General features: G+C 43.5%; 1 protein-coding gene across 1 annotated transcript in view; it reads left to right on the top strand.

Annotated features, from left to right (window-relative positions):
- The window catches only part of DNAH9 (dynein axonemal heavy chain 9), a 301,023-nt gene that overhangs the window by 166,068 nt on the left and 110,812 nt on the right, over positions 1-24,143 (top strand). Inside the window, exons 40-45 of the mRNA XM_022595902.3 lie at positions 460-562; positions 1,126-1,365; positions 7,373-7,534; positions 11,907-12,103; positions 18,059-18,221; positions 19,994-20,117. Coding sequence (XP_022451610.3) covers positions 460-562; positions 1,126-1,365; positions 7,373-7,534; positions 11,907-12,103; positions 18,059-18,221; positions 19,994-20,117 — 989 coding nt within the window. The remainder of the gene's footprint in view (positions 1-459; positions 563-1,125; positions 1,366-7,372; positions 7,535-11,906; positions 12,104-18,058; positions 18,222-19,993; positions 20,118-24,143) is intronic.

Below are 24,143 nucleotides of genomic sequence, written 5' to 3'. Positions count from 1 at the left end.
TCGTCTCCCACTCACTCCTCTGTCCACTATGATTAGGCCTCTATTTCCTCCTCTTTACTGAACTGTTCCTGCTCAACTAACTGTATCTTTATAGTGAAATCCAGCAGACCCCGTTGGGTCACCATGTTTATCTTCTCTGCAGCACTTGATGTGGTTGACTGCTCTGTCCTGTTGGAAATACTGGCTTCCTTTGCTTTCTGGATACTACACACCCTTGATTTCCTCCTACCTCTTTGACCATCTTTGTGGTCTCTTCTTCCGGCGCTACTTCCATAGATGTTGTATCCCTTAGGAATTTGTCCTAAGCTCTTGTCTCTTCTCAGTTTCTACCAATGTATCTAGACTGTTTTTTACCCCCCAAACACATGAATGATCAGGCACATCCCAGTTCACCTTGACAGCACACTTACTTGCCTCTGCCCTCACTCAACTCTCGTCCATGGTTTCTGACTGTTCCAGGTATGATCGAAACAAACTGTCCCTAAAGGAGGTCATGAATGTCCAGTACATTTCCTGTATGAACCCCACTGCAGGCAGCTTCACCATCAACCCACGGCTTCAGGTACAGGAGGAACTGTGACCCTGGGGTCCTAAACACCACCTTCCAGGCTGATGTCACTGGACTATGTGTGATAATTGGCCCCTCCCCTGTCCAGCCTCTTCAAGTGGTAAATCATACAGGATGCTGATTTGCATTTCCAGGGAGACAGAAAAACCCCTAGACCCAGAGTTCTGAAGCTTTTTGAGCCAGAAGGAATCAGGGTTCATCTAATTCAACTTGGTCTTCAGGTTGAGAGAACTTCAGATAGGTGAATGACCCTCCCAAGGTCATGCGCATTCTCAGGATCACATTCAGATTTGGACTCAGATTCCCAGAGTCCAAGTTCCATTCCCTTCCTGCTACGCCATGCTGATGTCTTTGACCAGAAGTCCAAAACCCATTAATCATTTTAGGTTCAACCTAAGTTTGGGTTTAATGTGAGAAATGTGGCCAGAATGTAGAATTCAAAGCCCTTCTAAGAATTCTTCACCATCTTATCCATATCCTGAAGAGGTGATTTCTGTCCTGTGACCACGGATGTCTAACTCGTGGCCTCCCCCACGTGCCTCTGCTCCCCTATCCAGCGTCACTTCAGCGTGTTCGCCCTCTCCTTCCCGGGAGCAGATGCCCTGTCCTCCATCTACTGCACCATCCTGACTCAGCACCTGAAGCTTGGGGACTTCCCGGCACCACTGCAGAAATGCATCCCCCAGCTGATCCGTCTGGCCCTTACCTTCCACCAGAAGATTGCCACCACGTTCCTCCCCACAGCAATCAGATTCCATTACATCTTCAACCTCAGGGACTTGGCCAATATTTTCCAGGTGAGTCCATCGGCTCCAAGACACACTAGGAGGCTTAGCCATGTTCCTGTCCCCTCCATTCTTTGCCAAACTCTCAGGCAAAGGCACAGTTCATATGGAGTGATGAATGTACAAGTAAACAGTGCTGTGGGGTCCGTGAGGGTCTATTCAACATAATAGAATTCTCTTTGCCCATTAAGTTACTTCTTGGTAAGCAGAGTGTATTTACTTCTGAGTTGGTTCCTTCGGGCTGGAGAAGGTTCAGCATTTTGGAGATAATGTCATCTAATGGTTCCAACATGCCTAGAAAAGAAAGTGACACAGAAGCGAGAAAACTATTTTGCAGGCCCTGGTGGTACACCCATCATTCTTGGGATGAAAAATAACATCCCCTAAACCATGCAGGATAGCTCTGCTTCCTAAAGCCATGTCATACTATTCCGAAGACACCATCCGCCAGCCACTGGGATGCGTCAGTCCTAAAACTTCCAGGTTATTTTCCAGGTCAGAGCCATTTCAGATCCTTCCAGCTGCTCATCTGAATAGTGGTGGCCTGTGTCTGCCTGGTGCTTCCAGTTGCTTGCCCCTTCACTACCAAAACCTCCAGAGGGCAATGCAGCAAACCCAGCCCCCTCTTCCCCTTGGCCAGGTACCGCATCCTCTTGTGATGGGTCCACAGCCCTCCCATCCTGGATGAGAATCTGCAGAAACCACTTTTCAGAGAGACCCCTCTCCAGGGTAGTTCTGAGCCATTATTGCGGGAAAGTGCCTTTCATCCCAAGCAGAGGCCACATCTGTAGGGAACTATCAGCATGATCAGGGAGTGAAGCATGACCCTCCATGGGGATCACATGTGTTTGGGGTTAATTACATTACCTGTGCAGGTAGGACTCTGGGGAACCTCAGACTAGCAAAGGTCCAGACTCTGAGGCCATAGAGCCTGCAGGTTCCATGGTCAAAAGAAGCAGAAACCTACTATTAGTTCAAAGATCCAAGAGTGATGCTCCCAAAAAGCTTACCTGGAGGGTGGACCACAGCCCCACAGCCAGGTTGAGTCTCTGAGAGCTCCTGTAAGCTGGCTCAGGACAGCTCTCCTGGGTCACGTGCCTCCCAAGCGTTAACTCAGCTACAAATGAGGAAACACACCCACAGAGCCTACACAGCCAGCCAGGGAAGGAGCCAGAATAGAACCTAGGTCTTTCAGGTCCCTGGCCAGAACCCCTTTCCACCACACCATTCTGTCCTTCTCACCCGTTCTTTCTATGAGGAGAACAGCATAAGACAGTTAAGGCAGCAAGAAAGACTCAGCTCCAAGCCTGTAAAACCCACAGCTCCGTGGCCCTCAGACCTAGATGGTGGCAAAGTTTGTGCATTCCCACGCTTACCTCCCATTTACTGAGTATTAATTGAGAAAAACTTCTTTTTTTTTTTTTTTTTAATCACACAAGCGGTCTCTGAAATCTCACTGCGACAGGATGAGCTGGGGGCATCCCCATGTGCATCTTCCAGATGAGCAAAAAGGAGTTGAGCCATTTGATCAAATTCATGCTGCCCATAGTGGCAGAACTAAAGGTGAAAGAGGCCTTTGGTCTCCCTCACACGGAGCGCCAGCCCAGCTCCTGCCTGGACAGCGCCTTGTCACCTGTGTGACCTGAGATTCATACTCACAACAACCCTCTGGGATACACGTTATTATCCCGATTTAACAGAGGCTCGGAGAAGTTGCCAGCTGGTAGATGATGGCATGAATGGCCGTGGAGGTAGAAAAGTACAAACCATGTTAGTGGAGTAGCAAGTAGGTGGAAGCAAACAGTGACGAGGAGAGGTCGCAAGCAGTGAGATGGGGGAGGGAATTTGAGAACAGAGGGGATCCTTGTAAAAAGTCCGCCTTCAGTCTGTAATAAAGCTGGCGTTTATTGAGCCAGTCCTACACCCTCTGCATCTATTAGCTAATAATTGAATCCTCACAACAACCATCTCAGGTAACATACCGATCATTTCCAATTTAGAAATGACAAAACCGTGCTACAGACAAACCAGGTAGCTTGCGTACGTTCAGCATAACTGGTAATCAGAAGCCTCATATCAAAAAACTAGGGGGGTCAGCTCTACTGTGCCGGGACGTCGGGGTAGCAAGCACTTCCTCAGGAAGGAGGGTTCTAGTCCAGCCTGTTTTGGTGGCAACCGTGCAAAGTCAAGGAGGAACCAGGGAGGGGAGATATTGGCATGGGAGGCTAAGTCTGTTTCTTTTCCGGACTCAGGCAGCCTGAGTGGCACTCCCCGGGCTCTGTGTCCCAGCCTGGCCTCCCTGCAGCCTGCCAGCTGTCAGCCCCCTGCCCCAGATGGGGGAAAGTGCATCCCTACCGGAGCCCCTGCCTCCCTCCAGCGCCGCCCCTCCTCCCCCTCCTCCTCCAGAGCCGAGTTTCAAGGCCACAGCTTGGCTACAGCATCCCCCTCCCGCCCCTTCCGCCCTGCTTGTCTGAAGAAGGCCTGACAGAAGAGCATAAGGGAGGGTGTTGTCCCCGGGGAGACAGGCGCTGCCTGGAGAACACACTGTTTTCCTCCATCCAGCTTGATCCAAGGCTCAATCATTCAGACCTCCTCTGCACTTCACGCACTCTGTCCAGAAATCGGGCATCAGGACAGAATTTGATAGTGCCCCGAGTAGCAGAAATCATTAACCGTTCCCATCTCAGTGCTACACAAAACTGTCTAAGACGGTGCAAAGTTTGCTCTTGACGTGCTCTCATCGACTCAGCCCTTAATTGTCAGTCAGCCTGAGTGTTCGGCTGTAACAGGGCTTATACACATCAGCTGATGGCACCCCTCACTGTAAAACCCAGTCCCGGAGTCAGCATTCCCGGCGGGGCTTCTTCCTGCCGTCTGCACCTCGCACAGGGCTGGTACCTAGGAGACCCGGGAAGGAGAAGGGCCGAGATGTATGTGTGGGTGGGCCCAAAGGGACCTAATGAGATTGCTCTCTTTTTCTAAAATAAACTTTTATTAAAGTATAGCATCCAAGTAGAAAAGCACACAGGCCATAAGCATAGAGCTTGGTTGTCACAAAGTCATCACAGCTATGTAACCACAACTCAGATCAAGAAGTACCACATTCCCAGCATCCATGGAACTCCTCCTTTTTCTTTCTTCCATTCACTGTTTTCTCCTCCTTCCAGAGCTAATTACTGTCTGGACTTCTAACACCATAAGTTATTTTGGCCTATTTGGGTACTTTATATAAATGGAATCATATGGTAAATATCCTTTTGTGTCTTTGTTCAATATTACGTTTGTACTTATATATACAATCATGTCATTGGTAAAAATGAATCATAGTAACAATTTCTTTCTTTCCAACCCTTAAATCTTCTAATTTCTTTTTCTTACTGTGCTGGCTACAGCTGCCACTACAAGGAAGAGAAGTGGTGAGAGTGGCATTTTGCAGCATTCCTAATTTTAGGGGAAAGCTTTTAATAGTTGGCCATTAAGTGTGATGCTTACTATAGATTTTTGTGGATGCTCTTTACCCGTTTAAGAAAATTTCTTTCTGTTTATAGTTTACCAAGAGTTTTTTTTTTTTTATCATGAGTATTTGTTGAAACTTAAATGATTTTTCTATATCTGTTGAAATAATTATATCCATTTTTTCTCCATTTTTTCTGGAAATGGGATAAATGGGATAAATGACATAGATTATTTTTGAATGTTAAATCAACCTTGCATTCCTGTAATCAACCCAACTTAGTTGTTACATGGTGAACTTATTTTATTTTCTGGATTTCATTCACTGTTTTTTTCTATATAACATTTGCACCTATATTAATAAGGTTTTCCTATAATTTCTCTTTCTTCTTGTATTCTGAGTTTATGAAGTCCTCATAAAAAATGCATTGGGAAACGTTTCCTCTTTTTCTACTCTCTGGAAGATTTTTTAAAACACTGCATTGTGCCTTTCTTAAATGTCAGAAGAATTTAATGATGAAACCATCTGAAGTTTTCTTTGTGAAAGACTAAATTATAAATTCAATTTCTTTTTTTTTTTCTTTTCTTTTTTTTTTTTTGCGATACGCGGGCCTCTCACTGCTGCGGCCTCTTCCGCCGCGGACCACAGGCTCCGGACGCGCAGGCCCAGCGGCCATGGCTCACGGGCCCAGCCGCTCCGCGGCATGCGGGATCCTCCTGGACCGGGGCACGAACCCGCGTCCCCCGCATCGGCAGGCGGACCCTCAACCACTGCGCCACCAGGGAAGCCCTATAAATTCAATTTCTTTAATACATATTAGACAATTCACATTTTCTGTTTCTTTATGTATCAGTTGTGGTAAGATGTCAGTGTCATCAATTTCTAATTTATTGGCACAAAATTGTTTATAGTATCCTGTTGTTATCTTTTAAGTATCTGTTTTATCTGACATATGTTCTCTTTTTTATTCTGGCTATGTGTGTCTTTTCTGTTTTTCTCTTTCTGTCTTCTATCAGCCCTACCAGGGAGTTATCAATTGTGCTAGTCTTTTCAAAAGAAATGGAAAAAGAAAAGAAAAGTATACCAATATTATGTGTTTGACTTTATTGGCTATCTCTATTTGATATGTTTTTTATATTATTAAAATTTGCTCTTTTCTTTATAATCTCTTTCTTCCTACTTACTCTGGGATTGGGGTAAGTTTATTCTTGTTTTCCTAACTTCTTGACATGGCTACTTAGATCATTAATTGTCAGCCTTTCACCTCTTCTGAAATGTTTATCTTAAGGCTATAAATTTATCTCTAATTGTACCATTCACTGCATCATGCAGGCTTTTATGTGTTATATTTTTTTTCATTCGTTTCATAATATTCCTTAATTTTCCCTATGATTCCTTCTTTAACCCATGAGGTATTTGGAAGTATATTGCTTTATTTCCAAAATTTAGAGGCACTCAACATGACCTGGAAGAAGCAAACCTGTACAAAGAAAAGTAATTTTAGAAACTTATAATTCTTCTATATTAATAGAGATTTATATATAAAGGGTTATGTGGGGCACATCAGAGGGATGTTGTTGGACAGGAGAGGAGATGCCCTGGAATACTTCAGCAGAGAGCAGTGGAGCTAGATCTTGAAAGACGAGCCAAGGAAGTAAAGCAGAAGGCATGGAGGCACAAAAGTATTCAGGGTTAGAAAATAATTTGCAGTTTGTGAAACTGAAATCTAGATTTTATGGGAAGTGATGGTAAGTGTGATGAGGAAGCAGACTGGTAGTCTTATTATGTCCAGATCTTTATGCCACATGGATGAATCTGAGCATTATTCTGTCCATAATGAGGAACAATTAAAGGACCCCTTTTCTTGTAAGACAAGAAAGAAAGCAATGAGGGCAAACAAAGCATCGATGAGCTTGAAGTTATAGGATCTGAAGTCATCGAGAGGCTCTAATCTCAGTGGTCTCCATTTTTCCTTGAAAAAGAGGGATAGGACACTGGCTAATAGTAACAGAAAGGTGACAAATTTGAAAAGAAGAGTAAATATTTGGAACAATCCCTGAGGTATATAAGAAGGAGAACTTACTAGAGATGAATAAATGGATTACTGGCCTGCGAAGGTTAGCTATATTCATTCCAGCCCTATGTCATCGTTCTGATTTTACATAAGCAATCATCACCCAGATTAGTTTTCAAAGTGGTACTTGTAGAAGAGAAATACAGCAGAGAAGCAGCCTCACCTCTCACTGTGGTGATTTGGAAAGTAGTGGTTGAAATTCCAGGCTCTCAGGTCAGATAGACCTGGTTTCAAAACTGTGTGGTTTTGAACTAAGGCCACTTACCTTGTGACATTGGGCATGCTTCCTGTCTTTCTGAATCCCAAACTTCACATTATACAGAATGACTATTGTAAAAATTACTTTGTAGCATCACGGATGGTTAAATGAGCTTTTTCTGGCAAAACATCTAGTTCGGTACCTGTCACATACTGGCTCCTATCAATTGTAACTGTTGTAGTTTTAAATTGCTATCCATGTTATTTTTTGTTGCTGTTTATTCTCCTTAAAGGGCATTCTCTTCTCCTCTGTGGAATGTGTAAAATCCACACAGGACCTAGTAAAGCTCTATCTGCACGAATCAAATCGGGTTTATCGGGATAAGATGGTGGAAGAGAAGGACCTTGATCTTTTTGATAAGATCCAAGCAGAAGTGATCAAGAAAATTTTTGATGTGAGTATTACCCTGTGAATTTATATTTACATTTGAAAAATAATCATGATTATGCAAGTGATCACCCAAATGATAAAAATCTAGCCCATACATTGAAGAAGATCAGGATTAGATAAGGAAATAAAATCTGTCATTATTTTGCCTAAGTGAAAACTGCTGGAGCAAGAAGAGACACACATTAATCATAGAATCTCAGTGTTGTGAGGTCTGTGCAGCCCATCTGATCCAATCCTCGTCCTATATTAATGCCTCTCAGTACCATTGCTCAGATTGGTCATCCCAGAGAATGCACCAGCATCCTTGGAAATACACTATCCTGTCTTTCCAAAGGCAGCCACTTTGGAATGGCAAATGGCTGGAAATTTAGAACGATTTTGAAATTTGGAACCTTTGGAACAACTTTAAAGACTGGAGATTTATTTAAATAATTCTCTGAAATTCATTTCCCTGTCTACTAATCCTAGGTCTACATGACAAACCTTCAGATATTTTAAGACCATTTATCTTGTCCTTCCTTGGTCTTCGCTTTTCCAGGCCAAAGAGCCTCTGTTCTGTTAGCCGTTTCTGACAAGACTTATTTCCAAACCCAAAGCAATTTGACATCATCTGTATTACTCTTCCATCAGTTCTCCCCTCTGAAATCATGGTGTCTGACTTTCATCACACAACCCAAGTGGGGTCTGACCAAAATCAAGACCATCATTCCCCTCTTCTTATATACTATAATTTTTGTTAACTGTGTTTGCCAAAATGTGTCTTGCTAAACAGTTGTACCACAATATACTCCTTGGAAAGAAGGTATCCATGATGAAATAAGTTGAGAAAGTACTTCATATTTTTCCTATCCCCATAACATTTTATTGTTTTTAATTTTTTAAATTGAAGTTTAGTTGATTTACAATGTTGTGTTAATTTTTGCAGTATAGCAAAGTGATTCAGTTTTTTATATTCTTTTCTACTATGGTTTATCACAGGATATTGAACATAGTTCTCTGTGCTCTACAGTAGGACCTTACTGTTTATCCATCCTATATATAATAGTTTGCATCTGCTAATCCCAAACTCCCAATCCATCCCTCCCCACCACCCTCCCCCTTGGCAACCACAAGTCTGTTCCCTATGTCTGTGAGTCTGTTTCTGTTTCGTTAAGTAAGTTCATTTGTGTCATATTTTAGATTCCACATATAAGTGATACCATATGGTATTTGTCTTTCTCTTTCTGACTTACTTCACTTAGCGTGATAATCTCTAGTTCCATCCATGTTGGTGCAAGTGGCATTACTTCATTCTTTTTCATGGCTGAGTAGTATTCCATTGTGCAAGATATATGAGAAAGTACTTCATATTATAGCCCTCTCTTGGAAATATACAGTACATTCAGCACATTAAAGCCCTGAAAATCTTGAATAAGCCTGATTCGTGCATCGTTTCCCAAACATATTGGACCCTAAAACTCTTTTCCCTACATAAAACCTGGTAATAATTTGAAGAATGAATGATTGATAGAATATACCCAGGAGAGTACGGGTATATGTTAACACAGCCTAAGATCTTATGACATTTCTTAGTGTCAAAATTACCCCACAACTAACAGTGAGCTTTCTGTTGAACAGAGCACCAGATTTTCCACACATACTGCTTATCTATCCTCTCTTGAACTTAGAATAATCAAATCTTGTATTTAAATATACCACACTGTCCCTATGCTCACCTTGTTAGGTTTAGCTCCATATTTTTTCCTGATAAGATTCTGGGTCCACCTCTGAAGATATATACAGTTTATTCCAACCTATATGACAGCTTTTTGAATGTTTGGACAGCATTTTAAGTAACTTATCTCAGTCTGCTCTTTACTAGTCCAAACACCCTAAATTCCTCCACTTGTCCCATCCTTTTTAAATGGCCTGATGTTCAGCACTCTCACATCATAGCTGCCTGTCTGTGAGCATCGTAGAATTTGCCAATTTGTGTGTTCATTGTTAGCTCTGCACATGAGCCCTGACTGTCTTCTTAAGTTGGTCTGAGCTAGCACTTTAGAATAACAACATTCAGTCTTTGAAATAGAAGTTCCTACGTGGGTCTGTCTACTAAGAACACATCCTTTTGATCATAGACCTAGATATAATTAATACTGCCATCATCCTTCCCCAACACCATTTAAAATGCCAATCTGAAGCACCCTGGCTACACCAAATCTTTGCATCGGTATTAAAGAAAAGTTGCCTATACTCAGCCATAAAAAAGAATGAAATAATGCCACTTGAAGTAACGTGGATGGAACTAGAGATTATCATACTAAGTGAAGTCAGTCAGAAAGAGAAAAACAAATACCATATGATATCACTTATATGTGGAATCTAAAATATGACACAAATGAACCTATCTATGAAACAGAAACAGAATCATGAGCATAGAGAACAGACTTGCGTTTGTCAAGGAGGAGAGGGGTGGGGAAGGGGTGGATTGGGAATTTGGGATGAGCAGATGCGAACTATTATATATAGAATGGATAAACAACAAGGTCCTCCTGTACAGCACAGGGAACTGTATTCACTATTCTATGATAAACCATATGGGAAAGAATATTTTTAAAAAAGAATGTGTGTGTGTGTGTATATATAACTGAATCACTTTGCCGTACAGCAGAAATTAACACAATGTTGTAAATCAACTATACTTCAATAAAAAAGAGGAAAGTTGCCAAATTTCCAACACGGAATTGATACAGTCCTGTTTCCACCGTTAAAAGCTTAAAGTTCTCTTATTTGTGGCCATTATATGATACAACATCACTATTAAGAAATCTTTGATTCACTGGGTGGGTTGGTTTTCTCTCTTCCTTCTACACATCTGGCTGTGATCATAGAATCAGAGCCTTGTTTTGTTCATCAGAGAGTCTTTGTAGACCAGGCTTTTCAGAACTGCACTTTCGTTGTTCTTCTGCCAGATCATTAGTGTAAATTGACTGCCATTGGAACTGCTTCCCGGTATATTAGCCCATTTTCAAACTAGGTAGATGTATTCCCATATCCCTTTCCCACATGTTTTCCTCAACCAGCAAGAATGGCTCTCCTGCATCACATTAAATCTTATCCAAATGTCTGGACATTTGTTGTTACTATCTAGCAAAGCCAGCATAGTTTAAAGGTTTTCTATGGCCCTGAAACCACCTTCAAAATATAATAACTCTTTGATATTTAACTCTTTCTACTTCTTTCATCTTATAACCAAGCAGCAGTCCTGGCTTCTTGTAGATGTCACTGTTATCCTCACTTTCCCTCCCTCCATTAGGTTTGATGCATCTTGTCCCCTGGGCTCACAAGACTAACCCTACAGTGATGTATGCCCTGGGTAATGCCTCTGCTGTTGAATAGCATGCTGATTTCCCCCTTCCCAGGTGGATCCTCCATTCTGAACCTTAGAGAAGAACAGCAGGTGGGGACAATTGTTCATGCTGGCATAAATTCCTACTTACGCATTAGCAAACCTATTCTTTCTTGGACTCAATTCCTCTACAATCTCCACCTCTTGAAGTCTCAAACATTTGCGTTTGATAAGTAAATAGTTCCTTTCTGAATTTAAAAAAAAAATTAGCTGCCTCTTGGAAACTTAAAGGATAGACTGGTAGTGAAGAGACATAGACCCCCCTATCTTTTAAGTCAGTTGAGTTTTACTGGGTATTTATTAAACATGCTGAGGTCTGTCCTGTGGGCAAGGGCTGACACACAATAAGCCCAAATCTTTAAAAATGTTTTATAAATGGGGGTTCTGCTGTCAATGTTTTAATATTAGCATTGTTCCCATAAACGAATCAGTCACCTAAGGACGGCTCATGGCAGATTTTTCAGAAACCAAGCCCTCTGGGTTGAGCCTATAACGTTGGGGCTGGCAACCTATAGTGTGCAGTCTCACAGGAAATAGAAAAGGATGTTCTATGACACTGCTATGGGTTGGGAAGCAAGACCTGTCTGAATGGATGTGGGAGAGGTGAGGCCATTGGGCCAAGGACTGGTGCAACCCAATCCTAGTGAAAGAGCCCCTGCGGAGGGAAATGCACCCGTGTGTCCCCTCCACTGCTCTGCTCGGACAGGGCTCTCACTGTACGTGAGGGAAGGGCACCTCCCACCTTCCATGTCCCATCCTCAGCCCACAAGGAATAACCAACATCATCTGTGACTTCTCATACGTCGTAAATGAATGTTAAACATACACATTTTAAGGGCTTCTCAAGAAAAAAGGAAGTGTTGGAAGCAGCACTGATAATTTTTAGAGCATGCTCAGAGAGAAAATGCAAATGAGGTGTCTCTACTCTGTGTGGAACCAGAACTGAGAGTCACTAAGGAGGGTCCCTGTCCCTGTGTCTCATCACCAGGATCTCAAAGAGACAGTGGAACAGACCCAAAGCCTGAACATGTATTGCCATTTTGCAAATGGTATCGGGGAGCCCAAGTACATGCCTGTACAATCGTGGGAACTTTTGACCCAGACTCTGGTGGAGGCCCTGGAGAACCACAACAAAGTCAACACAGTGATGGACCTGGTTCTCTTCGAGGACGCGATGTGCCATGTGTAAGTGTGCTTCTCATCGTGCCTTTCCTCAGCTGTCTCCTCTTCCCAGTGTCAGGGGTCTCATTTGGACACTTGATGACACTTTGATGAAACGGGAAAGCAGCTACTGCTTCTGCCATGAAGGTCAAGATGGCGGCTGGTAGAGCAGCAGCTGTGGCTTCTGCCACTGGCTATAGCCGGGGCAGCATCATGATGAACTTGGGAGGAGCTGGATTTATTTCCTTGTCTGCCATTTAAGTCCTGGGCCTGATCATGGTGACACCAAGGGAAAATGGGAGGTCATAAAATAAGGCACCGAGCAGCTCAGGACCTGCACTCCCAACTCATACTAGTCCAGTGAGATGGAAGGTTTTAAGTGCACATGTTTCACAAATTAACTCTCTTTTTGAGTCTTGCTGCTATCAAGTGAACCATGGAGAGCAGTCACCAAGCCTCCCAGGTAGTTTATACTCACACTGATGCTAATCCTATACTGTTCTTCATATTCCCCATCTGAGGTGCATTGACCACCCCTCCTGCCTTCTACAATCTCTCCACCCTGCCCCCTGCTACCCAGAGTCTCCAACAGCAAAATCCACTTTATCTTCAACTTCTCTGAACTTCCACACTGATGAATTCTAACTGAAACCTAACTGAACCCTGCATTGAGGAAAGCAGTTTTTTTCTTCCCCATTCTATACACCCCAGAGCCTAGAGAGAGGTACAGACCCTCCTTCTCCCCCACCCCACCCCAGTGGCATATTTAAACCATTTCTCCTTTTATCGTTTATGAACCCCAGTTCTTTTGAAGCACAAGTACCTGGACATCCCTTCTCATCACCCCTCCTTGTCACTGTCATCTGCTGACATCCCGTTGCTCCCCATCATTTACCACCTACCTCAGTGCTTGGACCACTTTCTCTCCTCAGCCACCCCTTTCTTCATTCCTGGCATCTGTGTGTCGCCTGGTCTTTCTGTTCCTTGGCCTCCTTAGCTCCAGCGATGTTCCTTACATCCCACCTCAGCGACTCACTCACGTGTTCCTGGCCTAGAAGTTCTGTCATCAATAATGAACCCACACCCAAAATCTCAAATTCAAACATCCCACTCATTTGTCTCTCCTACCCCTCCACTAACCTGCTCTAGTTTTTATTCCAGCTATACTTATTTCCCAGTTTTACTGAGATACAACTGACATATAACATTGTATACGTTTAAGGTGTAAAACGTAATGATTTAAGTATATATTGCAAAATGTTACCACCATAAGGTTAGCTAACAACCATCACCTGACGTAGTTATTTTCCTTGTTATGAGAGTCTTTCAGATCAACTCTCAAATACACAATAGAGTATTGTTAATTACAGTCATCGTGTTGTACATTACATCTCCAGAACTTACTTATCTTATAACTGGAAGTTCATGCTTTTTGACCCCGTCACCTAATTCCTCCACCCACCTCTGGCAACCACAAATCTGACCTGTTTCTGTGTGTTCGGTTTTATTGGATTCCACGTATAAGGCAGATAATACAGTATTTACCGTTCTCTGTCTTATTTCACTTAGCATAATGCCCTCAAGGTCCATCCATTTTGTCGCAAATAAATACATTCCAGCTATTCTCAAACTTCATCAAGACTTCATTTCATGGAACCACCTACTTTCTCAAACTCCTTTATCCTTCTGTCCACCATGTCTTTACTTTCCTTGACCACCATAGACTCCATCACCCAGTACAAGCTCCCCTAACTTTCCTGTCATTGCATCCATGTGACAAAGCTCTACTCTAGCTAAACCTCACTATCTTCTTTCTCCACACCTGCCCCTAGACATGTGGAGATTATTGAAGAAAAACCATCATCATGTTGACTTGATTTTCTTGCGATTGTCAGCCACAAATTTCAAGTGGGCCCTCAACTTTGCTAGAAACTCTCCTCTATGACCCTGGGCAGATTGCTGTCTTCCCCTTTGTGTGATGACTGCATCACACCTTTCTCTCCTCTTCTCAAGCTTCTAACATCTCTCCCCTCCCTTTATTCCCAATTGAGCACAATTTTGCTGAGATAATGAAAGCAGCCAGAAGACAATTCTCTCATCTCCCTGCCATCAGATCGAACAGCCTCTCTGTATCCCACCTGCATCCCACCCACAAGTCCTGCCTTCTGTACTATTTCAGCTAAGGAACCATCCTTGTGCCTACCTGAGGCCAAACCCTCCACGTGTGCCCTGGTTCCCATCTCCTGTCACCTTCTCAGTGACTTTACTCCCTCCTGCAATGATCCTTCCCTCCCTCTTCTCTCTCTTCTTTTTTTGGGGGGCTGTGCCTCACCACTTGTGGGATCTTAGTTCCCTGACTAGGGATTGAACCCACACCCTCAGCAGTGAAAGCACCAAGTCCTAACCACTGGACTGCCAGGGAATTCCCTCTCTCCTCTTTTCTCTTTCCTTCTCTTCCCTCTTCCCCATCATCAGTTCATTCATTTCTGGATCATACATATCAGCATACAAACATGCCATGTTATCATTTATCCAAAAAAGAATAAACTATTCCTTGACTCTTATATCTCTTTCACCCCCTACCCCTGTTTCTCAGCTCCTATTCAAAAAAAAAACTTATCAGAAGGGTTGCCTTTACTTTTCATACTTTCTTGCTTCTCATCTGTTCCTTGGTCCATTTCTTACCACTTGAACAAAGAAGCTCTTATAAAAGTCACCACAGACCAACCTCTGGCTAAAGTCGGTTGTCACTGCTGTGTCCGTACCTTGTACTATTTGACTCCCCTGCTGCATTTGTCATGATTAATCACTCTGTTAGTTTGTATACAGCCATCCGTCCATCCATCCAACACCTATTTATTGATCAGATGGTCTTAGTATGAGTGTAGGGATCTTTGTCTCATTCACTGCTAGATCCCCAATACCTAGGACAGTGTCTGGAACATAGCAGGCACTCAGTAAAATTTCTTAGCACATCATATAGGATAAATGATACAGAGGAAAACAGAAAGGTAAAAGGGATAGAGAGTCCTTGGAGGTACGTGCAGTTGTAAATAGGGTGGTGAGGGAGGCTTCACCAAGGAGGCGGCATTGGATCTGACATGTGAGACCCGCACTGAACACAGCTCACCACGGGCTGGTGCACGGTGTTCTGCCTGCATCAATTCTCTTGGGCTTCACAAACACCTTGAAGAAAGTCAGGTCTACTATTATCCCTATATTATAAGTAAGGGAACTGATACCCAGAGAGATGAGGGAAGTTGTCCAGCATCACACACACCCCAGGAAGAGGTAAGCCAAAGCCAACACTCATGCAGAGTGTCCGCTCAGGACCATCACACTACAATGCTTCATACATTCCCCTAATCCAGTGTAAACTCCTTGAACACACAGACTCTCTTGCTCACTGCTGAATCCCCGGTACCTTGGACAGCGTCTGGTGCATGGTAGATGGTCAGTAATAAGGGTTTTAGGGTGTTTGTTCACTAATCTGGTGAAACTTCAGGGAGTATTTTCCCTCCTCTCTAAGAGCTACCAGAGCCTGTGTCATAGTCTTGGAATTGAAGAAAATCCTTGTCTTTTCAGGGTAAACGTAATTGGGAGAATAGCAAGTGATTCAGTCAATGTGGTTTCCAGCATGGGTGATCAAACTGCCTAATACTGTTCTTAAGGAAAAAATAAGACGATGAAAACTGGCTTTTCTCCTGAGGCTCCTAACCAGACTCTGAAGATAGTTTCCAAAGAGAAACCTGAGCTGCATTAGCAATGGCAAAATAACTGGAATAATGAACTGCCTTGAGGGGGACAATTTGGAAGAATAAAATGTATCTGGATGTATAATTTCCTGTACGTTTGTTTTAAAATATCAATGTCCCATGACTTCCTTCTTGCACTGCCCTTCCCTCCCCTCCCGGGGGCTCCTTGATCCTCTTTGTTGCCTCTACCCGCAGAGAAAGCAGAAGCATTCCCCTCCTATACCAGAAAACGGAATGCCGAACAGCCCGGTGAGAAACACAGGTGACTAAGCTGTCGGCGTCACTCCACACAGTGCCCCGACGAGTCTGTACGCGCTCTCCCAGGAGCCCCAAGGGCCAGGCCCAAGTTCTAATCCTCATTCTGTCACTAATTGGCGGTGGTGCTTTGCGAAGGACACAACTTCTCCAAGCCTCAGTTTCCTCCTCCATGACAAGTGCTTCGCACTTACTAAGCGGTCCATGGTGTTAATCTTTATCTTTGCGCTGTTGTTTTCTTTCCCTAAAAGCACCATTTGCTCTCCTACTGACTTCCTTCACCATTTCAGCACATTCTCGTTCTACTTTTTCTGAAAGCTTCACACTAGATCTTTCCCCCTGCTTTTGGCATTATCTCCGTCTACCTTTTTCTTTGTTTTTTCATTCCGATGTGTGTTTTTCTGCCTCCTCTTTTTTCTCTTAGAATCGCTTCACGTTTATTAACAAAAAAATGAACTTCAGATGTACTTCTCTTGTGCCCCTTCTTTTGTGCATCTTATTGGTTCTCGTGCATGTGTGTGTGTTTGCGTGTGTGTGTGTGTGTGTGTGTGTGTGTGTGTGTGTGTGTTTAGTCTTCAATAAGCCAGCTTCCTCCAGCTGTGCTGTGGTACATTTTCAGCTTTTGTTTTTAATCTCCCAGAAACTCAGTAATGGGCTTAACTCTGACTGCCTTGGTTTTCTGGCCCAGGAATCCTTTAGAATATTGATCTTCTTTTTAGATTCTGTAATTTAAATGCAGAGTCCTTTGCCCTCGTCAGAGGTTGTTAATGAATCCCCAGCTGGAATCCAGTGCTGACAGTTGCAGACTTAACCATTCCTTCTTTGGAAACTTCAGCACTAATGATGCATTTCCATGTAGATATTGAATAGCATGGACCATGCTAAGCTGAGTTCAGGCCTTCCAGAATAGAGCTGGGTGTCGGGTGGCCCGCAGAACCTACTTGGACTTCTCCTCCCCCATGCCTGCCTCTCTCCTCAGTAATTCATTCCTGTCCCCTCTTTTTTTGAAGGGAGGACCTGGATATCTTAGCGCCGTATTTCCTCCTTTTATCGTCGTAGCCAGGCACCGTCTCACGTAGACACGAAGCAGCACGAAGCAGATGGTGCCTCGCACCTACCTCACCTCAAATGCGATGCTGAGTATCACGTCTGGGGCGCTCCGCTTACATTTCACAAAAATTTCTTGAATGCCTTTAATGTGCTAGCACTACAGAGAAAACAAGATGAGTATACACACTCTTCAGATGTCTAGAAACCATGGTTTAATAAGGGAGCAAGAGGAGTGCACACCTGTCTGATACAAGACAGAGTATCACAACTAAATAATTATAAACGAAAAAGTAAAATCATAAAAAGAGCTAAAAGTAGTCAGTAAATACCTTCTGAGTATTTAGGGAAATAAAATGTCACTACATAAATTTAGTGACATACAAGCCCTCCACAGCAGCTTCATCACTGGTTATGTTATCCCCAGATACACTGGCTTAACTTGCACATTCGGCTAGCACAGTCTAACGTATTCTCACCCTCCAGTATCATAGAGTCAATTTGTGATCACTTCTACCCAAGAAGAAATTGATGCCACCATTCTGGGGGCCAGTTTTTCAGTATTTATCGAAAGCCGTGAAAAGTGTCTTACTAGGAACTTACCCTGCGGCCATAATTAGACCTATAAACCCAGGTCCCTCCTGTCAGCATCACACATGCCCTCCAATCCTGCCTGGCTGCCTTGGGCTCTTCCTCCACCACCACTGCTTCACCAGAGACTTTGGCTTAAAGCAGAACAGGGCTACCTCAGTCCACTCAGGCAAGAGGTGAGGCGAGGTTTGGGGACAATTTAACACCCTCTTCCCAAGCTCAGCCCAGGATGTGCCTGCAAGGAGGGCTCCAGTCCTCACCCGGACCATTACACCTGCTCCTCACGGAGGGAAGTCTGATCAAAACCTGTGCCTCTGCTTCCCTCCCTCAGCTGCCGCATCAATCGCATCTTGGAGTGCCCGCGGGGAAACGCTCTGCTGGTTGGCGTAGGGGGGAGTGGCAAGCAGAGTCTGACAAGGCTCGCGGCTTTCATCAGCTCCATGGATGTATTCCAGATCACGCTGCGGAGAGGCTACCAGACTCCTGACTTCAAGGTAGGGGGCCGGGCAGCTGCGGGCGGGAGGCTCTGTCTCTCCCCGGCTGCCCACGACTCCCTGTCGCCCTGCATTAGCTCTCCAGCTCCCTCGCCCAGAATCTCCCCTTCATTACCTGTCCACCTTCTTCTTAGACTCTGGGCTGGTGACTGGGGGTGCTTCGACCCTGAGAACACCGACCTTCCCAAGGTCTGCATCTGGGAGACCTCAGCTGCCTTAGGTGCATCTGTAGAGCCTCAGCTCTCACCCAAATCGGAAGCACATCTACATCAAATTCAGCACGCAGCTCTCCAGCGGCCCTAGCAGACAGAAGGAATACTGCCCAAGTTTTATAAGAGTTGCATGTATTAAAGGATGGGTTCAGTAACCACCAGCCGCTGGGACCTTCAGTGACATGAAGAGACGTAAGGCACTTAGGAGTCACAGTGCACGCCCTGAAAGTGGAGAAAGGCATTAAATACGACCCTCAGAGGTCACTTTGTCCAGCCCCCTGTTTTGATCCATGGCCAACAATAGAGGCCCAGTAGGGAGTCATGAGGTCATTTCCATCAAGATGCTGCTCTTGCTGTCCCTGGGAGAATTCCAGCCTGCACAGAGCCAGACCCGTCCACCTGACTTCATAATCTCTCAGCTGGTCAGGCTCACTGCTGCTCTGAAACCACAGCTCAGCCTCTTGCGATTGGCCGCATCTAAGGTCATACTCCAGGTTCACATCAGGTCAATCTTTAGTGCTTCCAAAAAAGAAAAGACAAGATAGTGCTCATGAGAATCATGCATTTACAGAATGATCTAAGACACTGGTTCTCAACCTTGGCCATGTACTGGAATCCCCTTCAAATAATAGTGATGCCTGCATCCCACCCCCGAGAAACCCTGACTTAACTGTTCTGGGGATTGGCCTGGGCATCAGGACAGTTGAAAGTAACCTGGGTGATTCTAAGGAGAGCTGGGAAACACTGTCTTAAGTGATTCTGTAAATGCGTTGGTTGAGAACCACTGATCTAAAAGGAAGTTTATTAATGTCAAAGGGGAATTATTTGGACACAAAGGAAGCTCTGCTATAAGGAAATGTATGAGGCTGATATAGAATGAGCTTTGAGTCGTGTGAGAGAGAGATGACTAAGATTACGGACCAATGGCTGAGCTTCGAGAAAGGGATGCATCAAAGGAACCAAGAGTGACCAAGCTGGAAAAATTCAGGGCCTGGCATCCTAGCCCCAAACTTCATCTACCTATAGTTTTGAATGGATGTAAGTTCCTACCAAATGATTGTGTGTGCGTATGTGTGAGTGTGTGTGTGTGTGTACGTTCCCCAATATATTTTTTAACAGCAAAAGTCTTTGCTGGGGCTAGCCATAAGGACATAAGACTCTGCTACTATATGATATATTCATCCCCTAGGCCAGGAGGCCCAAGTACATGACTCTTCTGTCAGGACCAAGAGCAATCACTTGCCTTCCGGGGCAAGCCATTCATTTGTATGATGATATAAGTAACACAGATGAACAGGGGAACATCTCTGTCCTTTGGAAAGCTGTTACCTGTTTGCACAAAGCAGGAGCTCTAGAAGCTAATTCAGGAGCCACAGTGGTTGTATGAATTAAAGATCATCATTATTTATTCTACTTGCCCACCTCTATTGGGATCGAGGCCTGGGAATGAGGCATATTTTCCGGCCTGTGAGTGCAAGATAGCACTCCTCCCTCCCTCCCATTGCTGGTCTCTTATCAGGAAAGCCCTCTTCTCAGAGATCTCTGACGTTGTTTCTGCAGGCGGACCTGGCCAGCTTGTGCCTGAAAGCCGGGGTAAAGAATCTCAGCACCGTGTTTCTCATGACAGACGCCCAAGTAGCTGATGAGAAGTTCCTTGTGCTCATTAATGACCTCTTGGCATCTGGTAAGAGACTCTCTGCACTTGAATGTCTCTAACCAATTCCTGCTGGAGTTGGAGTCATTCCAAGGTGGAGATTTTGTTCTAGGTCAGAAGAGCGAGGTCATAGAAATGAGGGAGAAAACTGACACAGCGGAGAACTGGTTCATCAAGGTCCTTCTAGGATTGCTGCTGGGCCTGCTGTCTTTTATTCTCCTTACATGCAAAACAGATAGTAGTCTTATGACTTTCTTAGTGGGACTAGATATGACAATAGGGGGAAAGTAGGTGAGGGCCTGCAGATCTGCTGAGTCCAGAGAGCAGGTGCTGTTCCCTCCCCACACCCAAGACGGAGAGAAACTGGGATGTGTTCAGTATTTCAGGAAGGGAAGGCATTAGCAGCAAGATACACACACAGAGTACCTGCACACACAGAACTTACCCAAGAGGGCAAGGTTAGGTTGCCGATTTAATTAATCAAGGATTCAGAACTTTATGAATTTTTCTTAGATTACAAAGAACGTGACAAAGGCTGTCTCAACTTCCCTGTGACACTATCAGTGCAAGACAGGACTTCAGTGGAAAGTTCAGTTATTGATACTTTGCTGCCCTTATATTTTTAGGGATTCAGGACTTATGCCAACCATTCTAGAAAAAAAAGTTTAAGTATACACATATATGTATATACATATATGTATATATAAATATACATAAACATACACAAGAGATATATATATGTATATATACCCAAGAAGATAAAACAATATAGTATAAAAATTATGCATTTTCAGAAATTTGGGGTGTATGTATATTTATATTAATTAAAAGGAGAATATGATTTCCTGACTCTTAACCCAAATTTAGCATCTATAAAACCACCTCTTATCTGGGCTAATAAAATAGTCAGTGCACAGATGTTCTGAACAAAATTTCTGCTTCCAGATTTCCATTTCAGAAAGCCTGTTTCTCTACAGTTCACCTCCTGGCTCTCTGACTAAATCCTCTTTAGTTTATGAAGTCAAAGGACCGTGATCACAATATACTTCTCCAAAGTGTATTCCATGTCATATATATTTCAGGATGGCTCTTTCCATGCAATCTCTAGGAACTTTACTGCTTCAGAATCATTGACTGCTTCAAACTTTGTGCCCTTGTACCCCAGGCCATTTTACTATCACTTCCATGACGAGCCACTGGTCTTTGGTCCAGACCATACACTAGCAGGCTCTGTGAGCAACCTTCAATTTCCTCCTGATGAGGACCAGAGTCGCATCAGGTTGGGACTGATGGCTCCAACCATAACACTGATCCCACACTCTCGTTCCTTTCCCAACCTGCCCTATTTAAGTTAGTTTCATATCCAGGAATTTGCCTACTAACTCTTATACCTTTTCTCCTCCAATCCAACAAATTGTCCTTTTCTTAAATACTGTCTTTTTAACATCCCACCACCTTCTACAACAGTATTTCACCTACAACATTGCCTCACCTTTTGTTATTTTACCAAATAATGAGAGACGGGTCCAACTGTCCTCCCACCCTGAAGCTGTGCCCTAAAGTCTAATTTCTAAAACAATCAAAAAAGGTAAAATTGTGCTTCCAAAGACTTATAGCTTTGGAGATGCCAGGCATGTTGCCAGCCTCACCCTGTATCTCATTTGGCTCCAATCCAGCCAGGTCACCTTCTCCTATAATAACGTCTGAGACACAAATGATGTTACACTTTTACCAATTGAAATTTTATTCCTCAATTAAGTATTTTTAATTTTTCATTTAGAAAACAACTTGTTTCAAGTTCAGATGAATTTTTGAAGCCCTGCCCAGTGAAAACTTAATGCAATCAGTGTGCTTCAAAGTCATGGAATTTCAAACTCACATTTTTAAGGCTTCTATACAAAAACAGGATTTACACACACATGTTAAAATGGAGCTACAATTAAAAGTAATACTTTTCTAATCTTCATCCCTTTTATCTTAACCATTTTGACAGGGAGAATTGAGCATATCTGAGTTCTAATTTTCCCTGTCAGATAATTTCTGGCTAGAAATTAACTGACTGCCAGTCCAGGCAGAGCTACAGAGATTCCTCAGAGCCTCCCCATCCACTTAGTTTTTCAATTTTATGGGGTTGTGCAATCACTGCATTCTTGGATAACACAGTAGAGACTAGGAAACTATACATTGGGCTACCTTGTCATTAGCCCATCCCTCTCTAGTCATCTACAAATCCTATTAGGTTGAAGATAAGGTACAGTGAGCGAATTCCACTGATTCAACACTCCCCCAAAACATCTTCCTCAGTGACCTCATGATCTCGTGCCATAGGCTCTCTGCTTTCCTCCCACACTTCTTTAGCTCATTGTTTCATCCCTTGGTTTCCTGACACCATTTCCAGAATCAAACTGTATTGGTAATTCAGCACATAAATCCCACCTCTGACACCACCCAAACATTTCAGAACCCATCATTATGCCACTTGCATCTCAGATTGGTTACAGACTGACAGTAAGAAATCCTCCACTCAAAGTTTAAAAATTAAATCAAGTTTCTTAGCAAAAGCAACATAATTGTATAAGAAGCAGGGTGGCCACCTAAATCAGAGTGAATGAAGCCTATCTTTCAGTCACTTCCTTTGGCTACCAGAGTCCTTAATGGGGCTCATGAAGCTTCTGGTGAAACTATGCATGAAATGTTGGCCCTTGCTGAGTCTGAAAAGTTCAATTCTTGCTATGTCCTTGTTGCCCTGTATAATAATTCCTGAAGAATGTACACTGGCCGTCAAAAGCAGGTATTTAAAAACTCTCGCAACATTTGTTCTCTCTTGGTCCTCCTTCAAGCAAACTCAGCATCAGCACAGGCCCATCCTAGTCTAAAGGGAGAAACTAGAACCCTTTCCTGGTTTTTTGGTACAGCACACCTGCCTCCAGGTTTCCAGCGTTCCAGAAAGCCCATTTTACTGCAGTCCCAGCTAAGAAGAACTAGTCTGCTCCAGGTGTGGTGTCTTTTCCTCTCCTTACTCTGCCAGATTTCATACTTCATTTTACTTTGGGATCTTATGTTGGGATTTCCTTTTTGCTTTTCAAAAGGCTTAACTGTTCACTCCAAAAATTAATATTTCTCTTCCCTGGCTCAGACTAGATCACTTTGCATCTATTTGTGTATTCAAAACCATTTATTAAGCTTCCATGTTCCAGTCAGTAACCTCTATGTGGTCTATTGGAATAGTTGATAACCAACTGAGCCCCCTCTCTTGTAAAGCCATATGCCTCTCCATCTCTGAAACAGACTGTCCTTATTACATTTGGGCCAAATCTCCTCTTGGAATGTAAAACATGAAAAGATCCTCTCATCTTCCAGGTGCTTTAGGATTAGATGCAGGATTGACATGTTAGTGATCTGTGCACATCACATGAGAATGTGGAGTCTGGAAATATTTGTAACAGTCTTGGCATTGGATTGTTCTCCTCCCATGAGCATCTAGAACTGGATTCCCTGATAGCCCATCTATGCTTTACACAAATTATGTTCTGGCCCAGTTTCCCTGAAAGGAAAAAAGACAAAGTGGCAAAAGAGATGTGGCAAAGATGGCAAAGACGACAAAAGAGAAGCCATTAAGCATGCATCAGACCTCCTAAGCATACTCTGTGGTCTCAGGGGATCTGTTTACCGCATGCGTCCCCAAACCATAAACCATGGAAATTTAAACCAGCACCTGGTTGCTTCCAGCTGCCACACAGAAATGCCCAGAGCGTAATGCAAAAAGATGCTTGAGTAACAGCTTTTCTTTTCTTCATGTGGTACTAAACTCTCACACAAGTTACTTGAGACTATGTCTCTGTGCATTCTCCTACATTACTAACCTCTCCCTCCCTCCTCTCCCTCATCACCTATGTCCAAGAGATAATCAGTTGCCACCAATTTGACCCCTAACTATTTCTGAACCCGCTCTTCTGTCATGACTGCCACTGACCTTTTCATCTTCTGCTTCAACAAATGCAGACACTTCTTTTTTTTTTATTTTATTGAAGTATAGCTGATTTACAGTGTTGTGTT

The sequence above is a fragment of the Delphinapterus leucas genome, chromosome 19, assembly GCF_059928025.1.
Source record: "Delphinapterus leucas isolate spDelLeu-1000000601 "Yukka" chromosome 19, BTC_Dleu_Yukka2, whole genome shotgun sequence".
NCBI lineage: Eukaryota > Metazoa > Chordata > Mammalia > Artiodactyla > Monodontidae > Delphinapterus > Delphinapterus leucas.
Note: the sequence above shows the minus strand (reverse complement) of the source record. Positions and strands in the feature narration are given on the sequence as shown.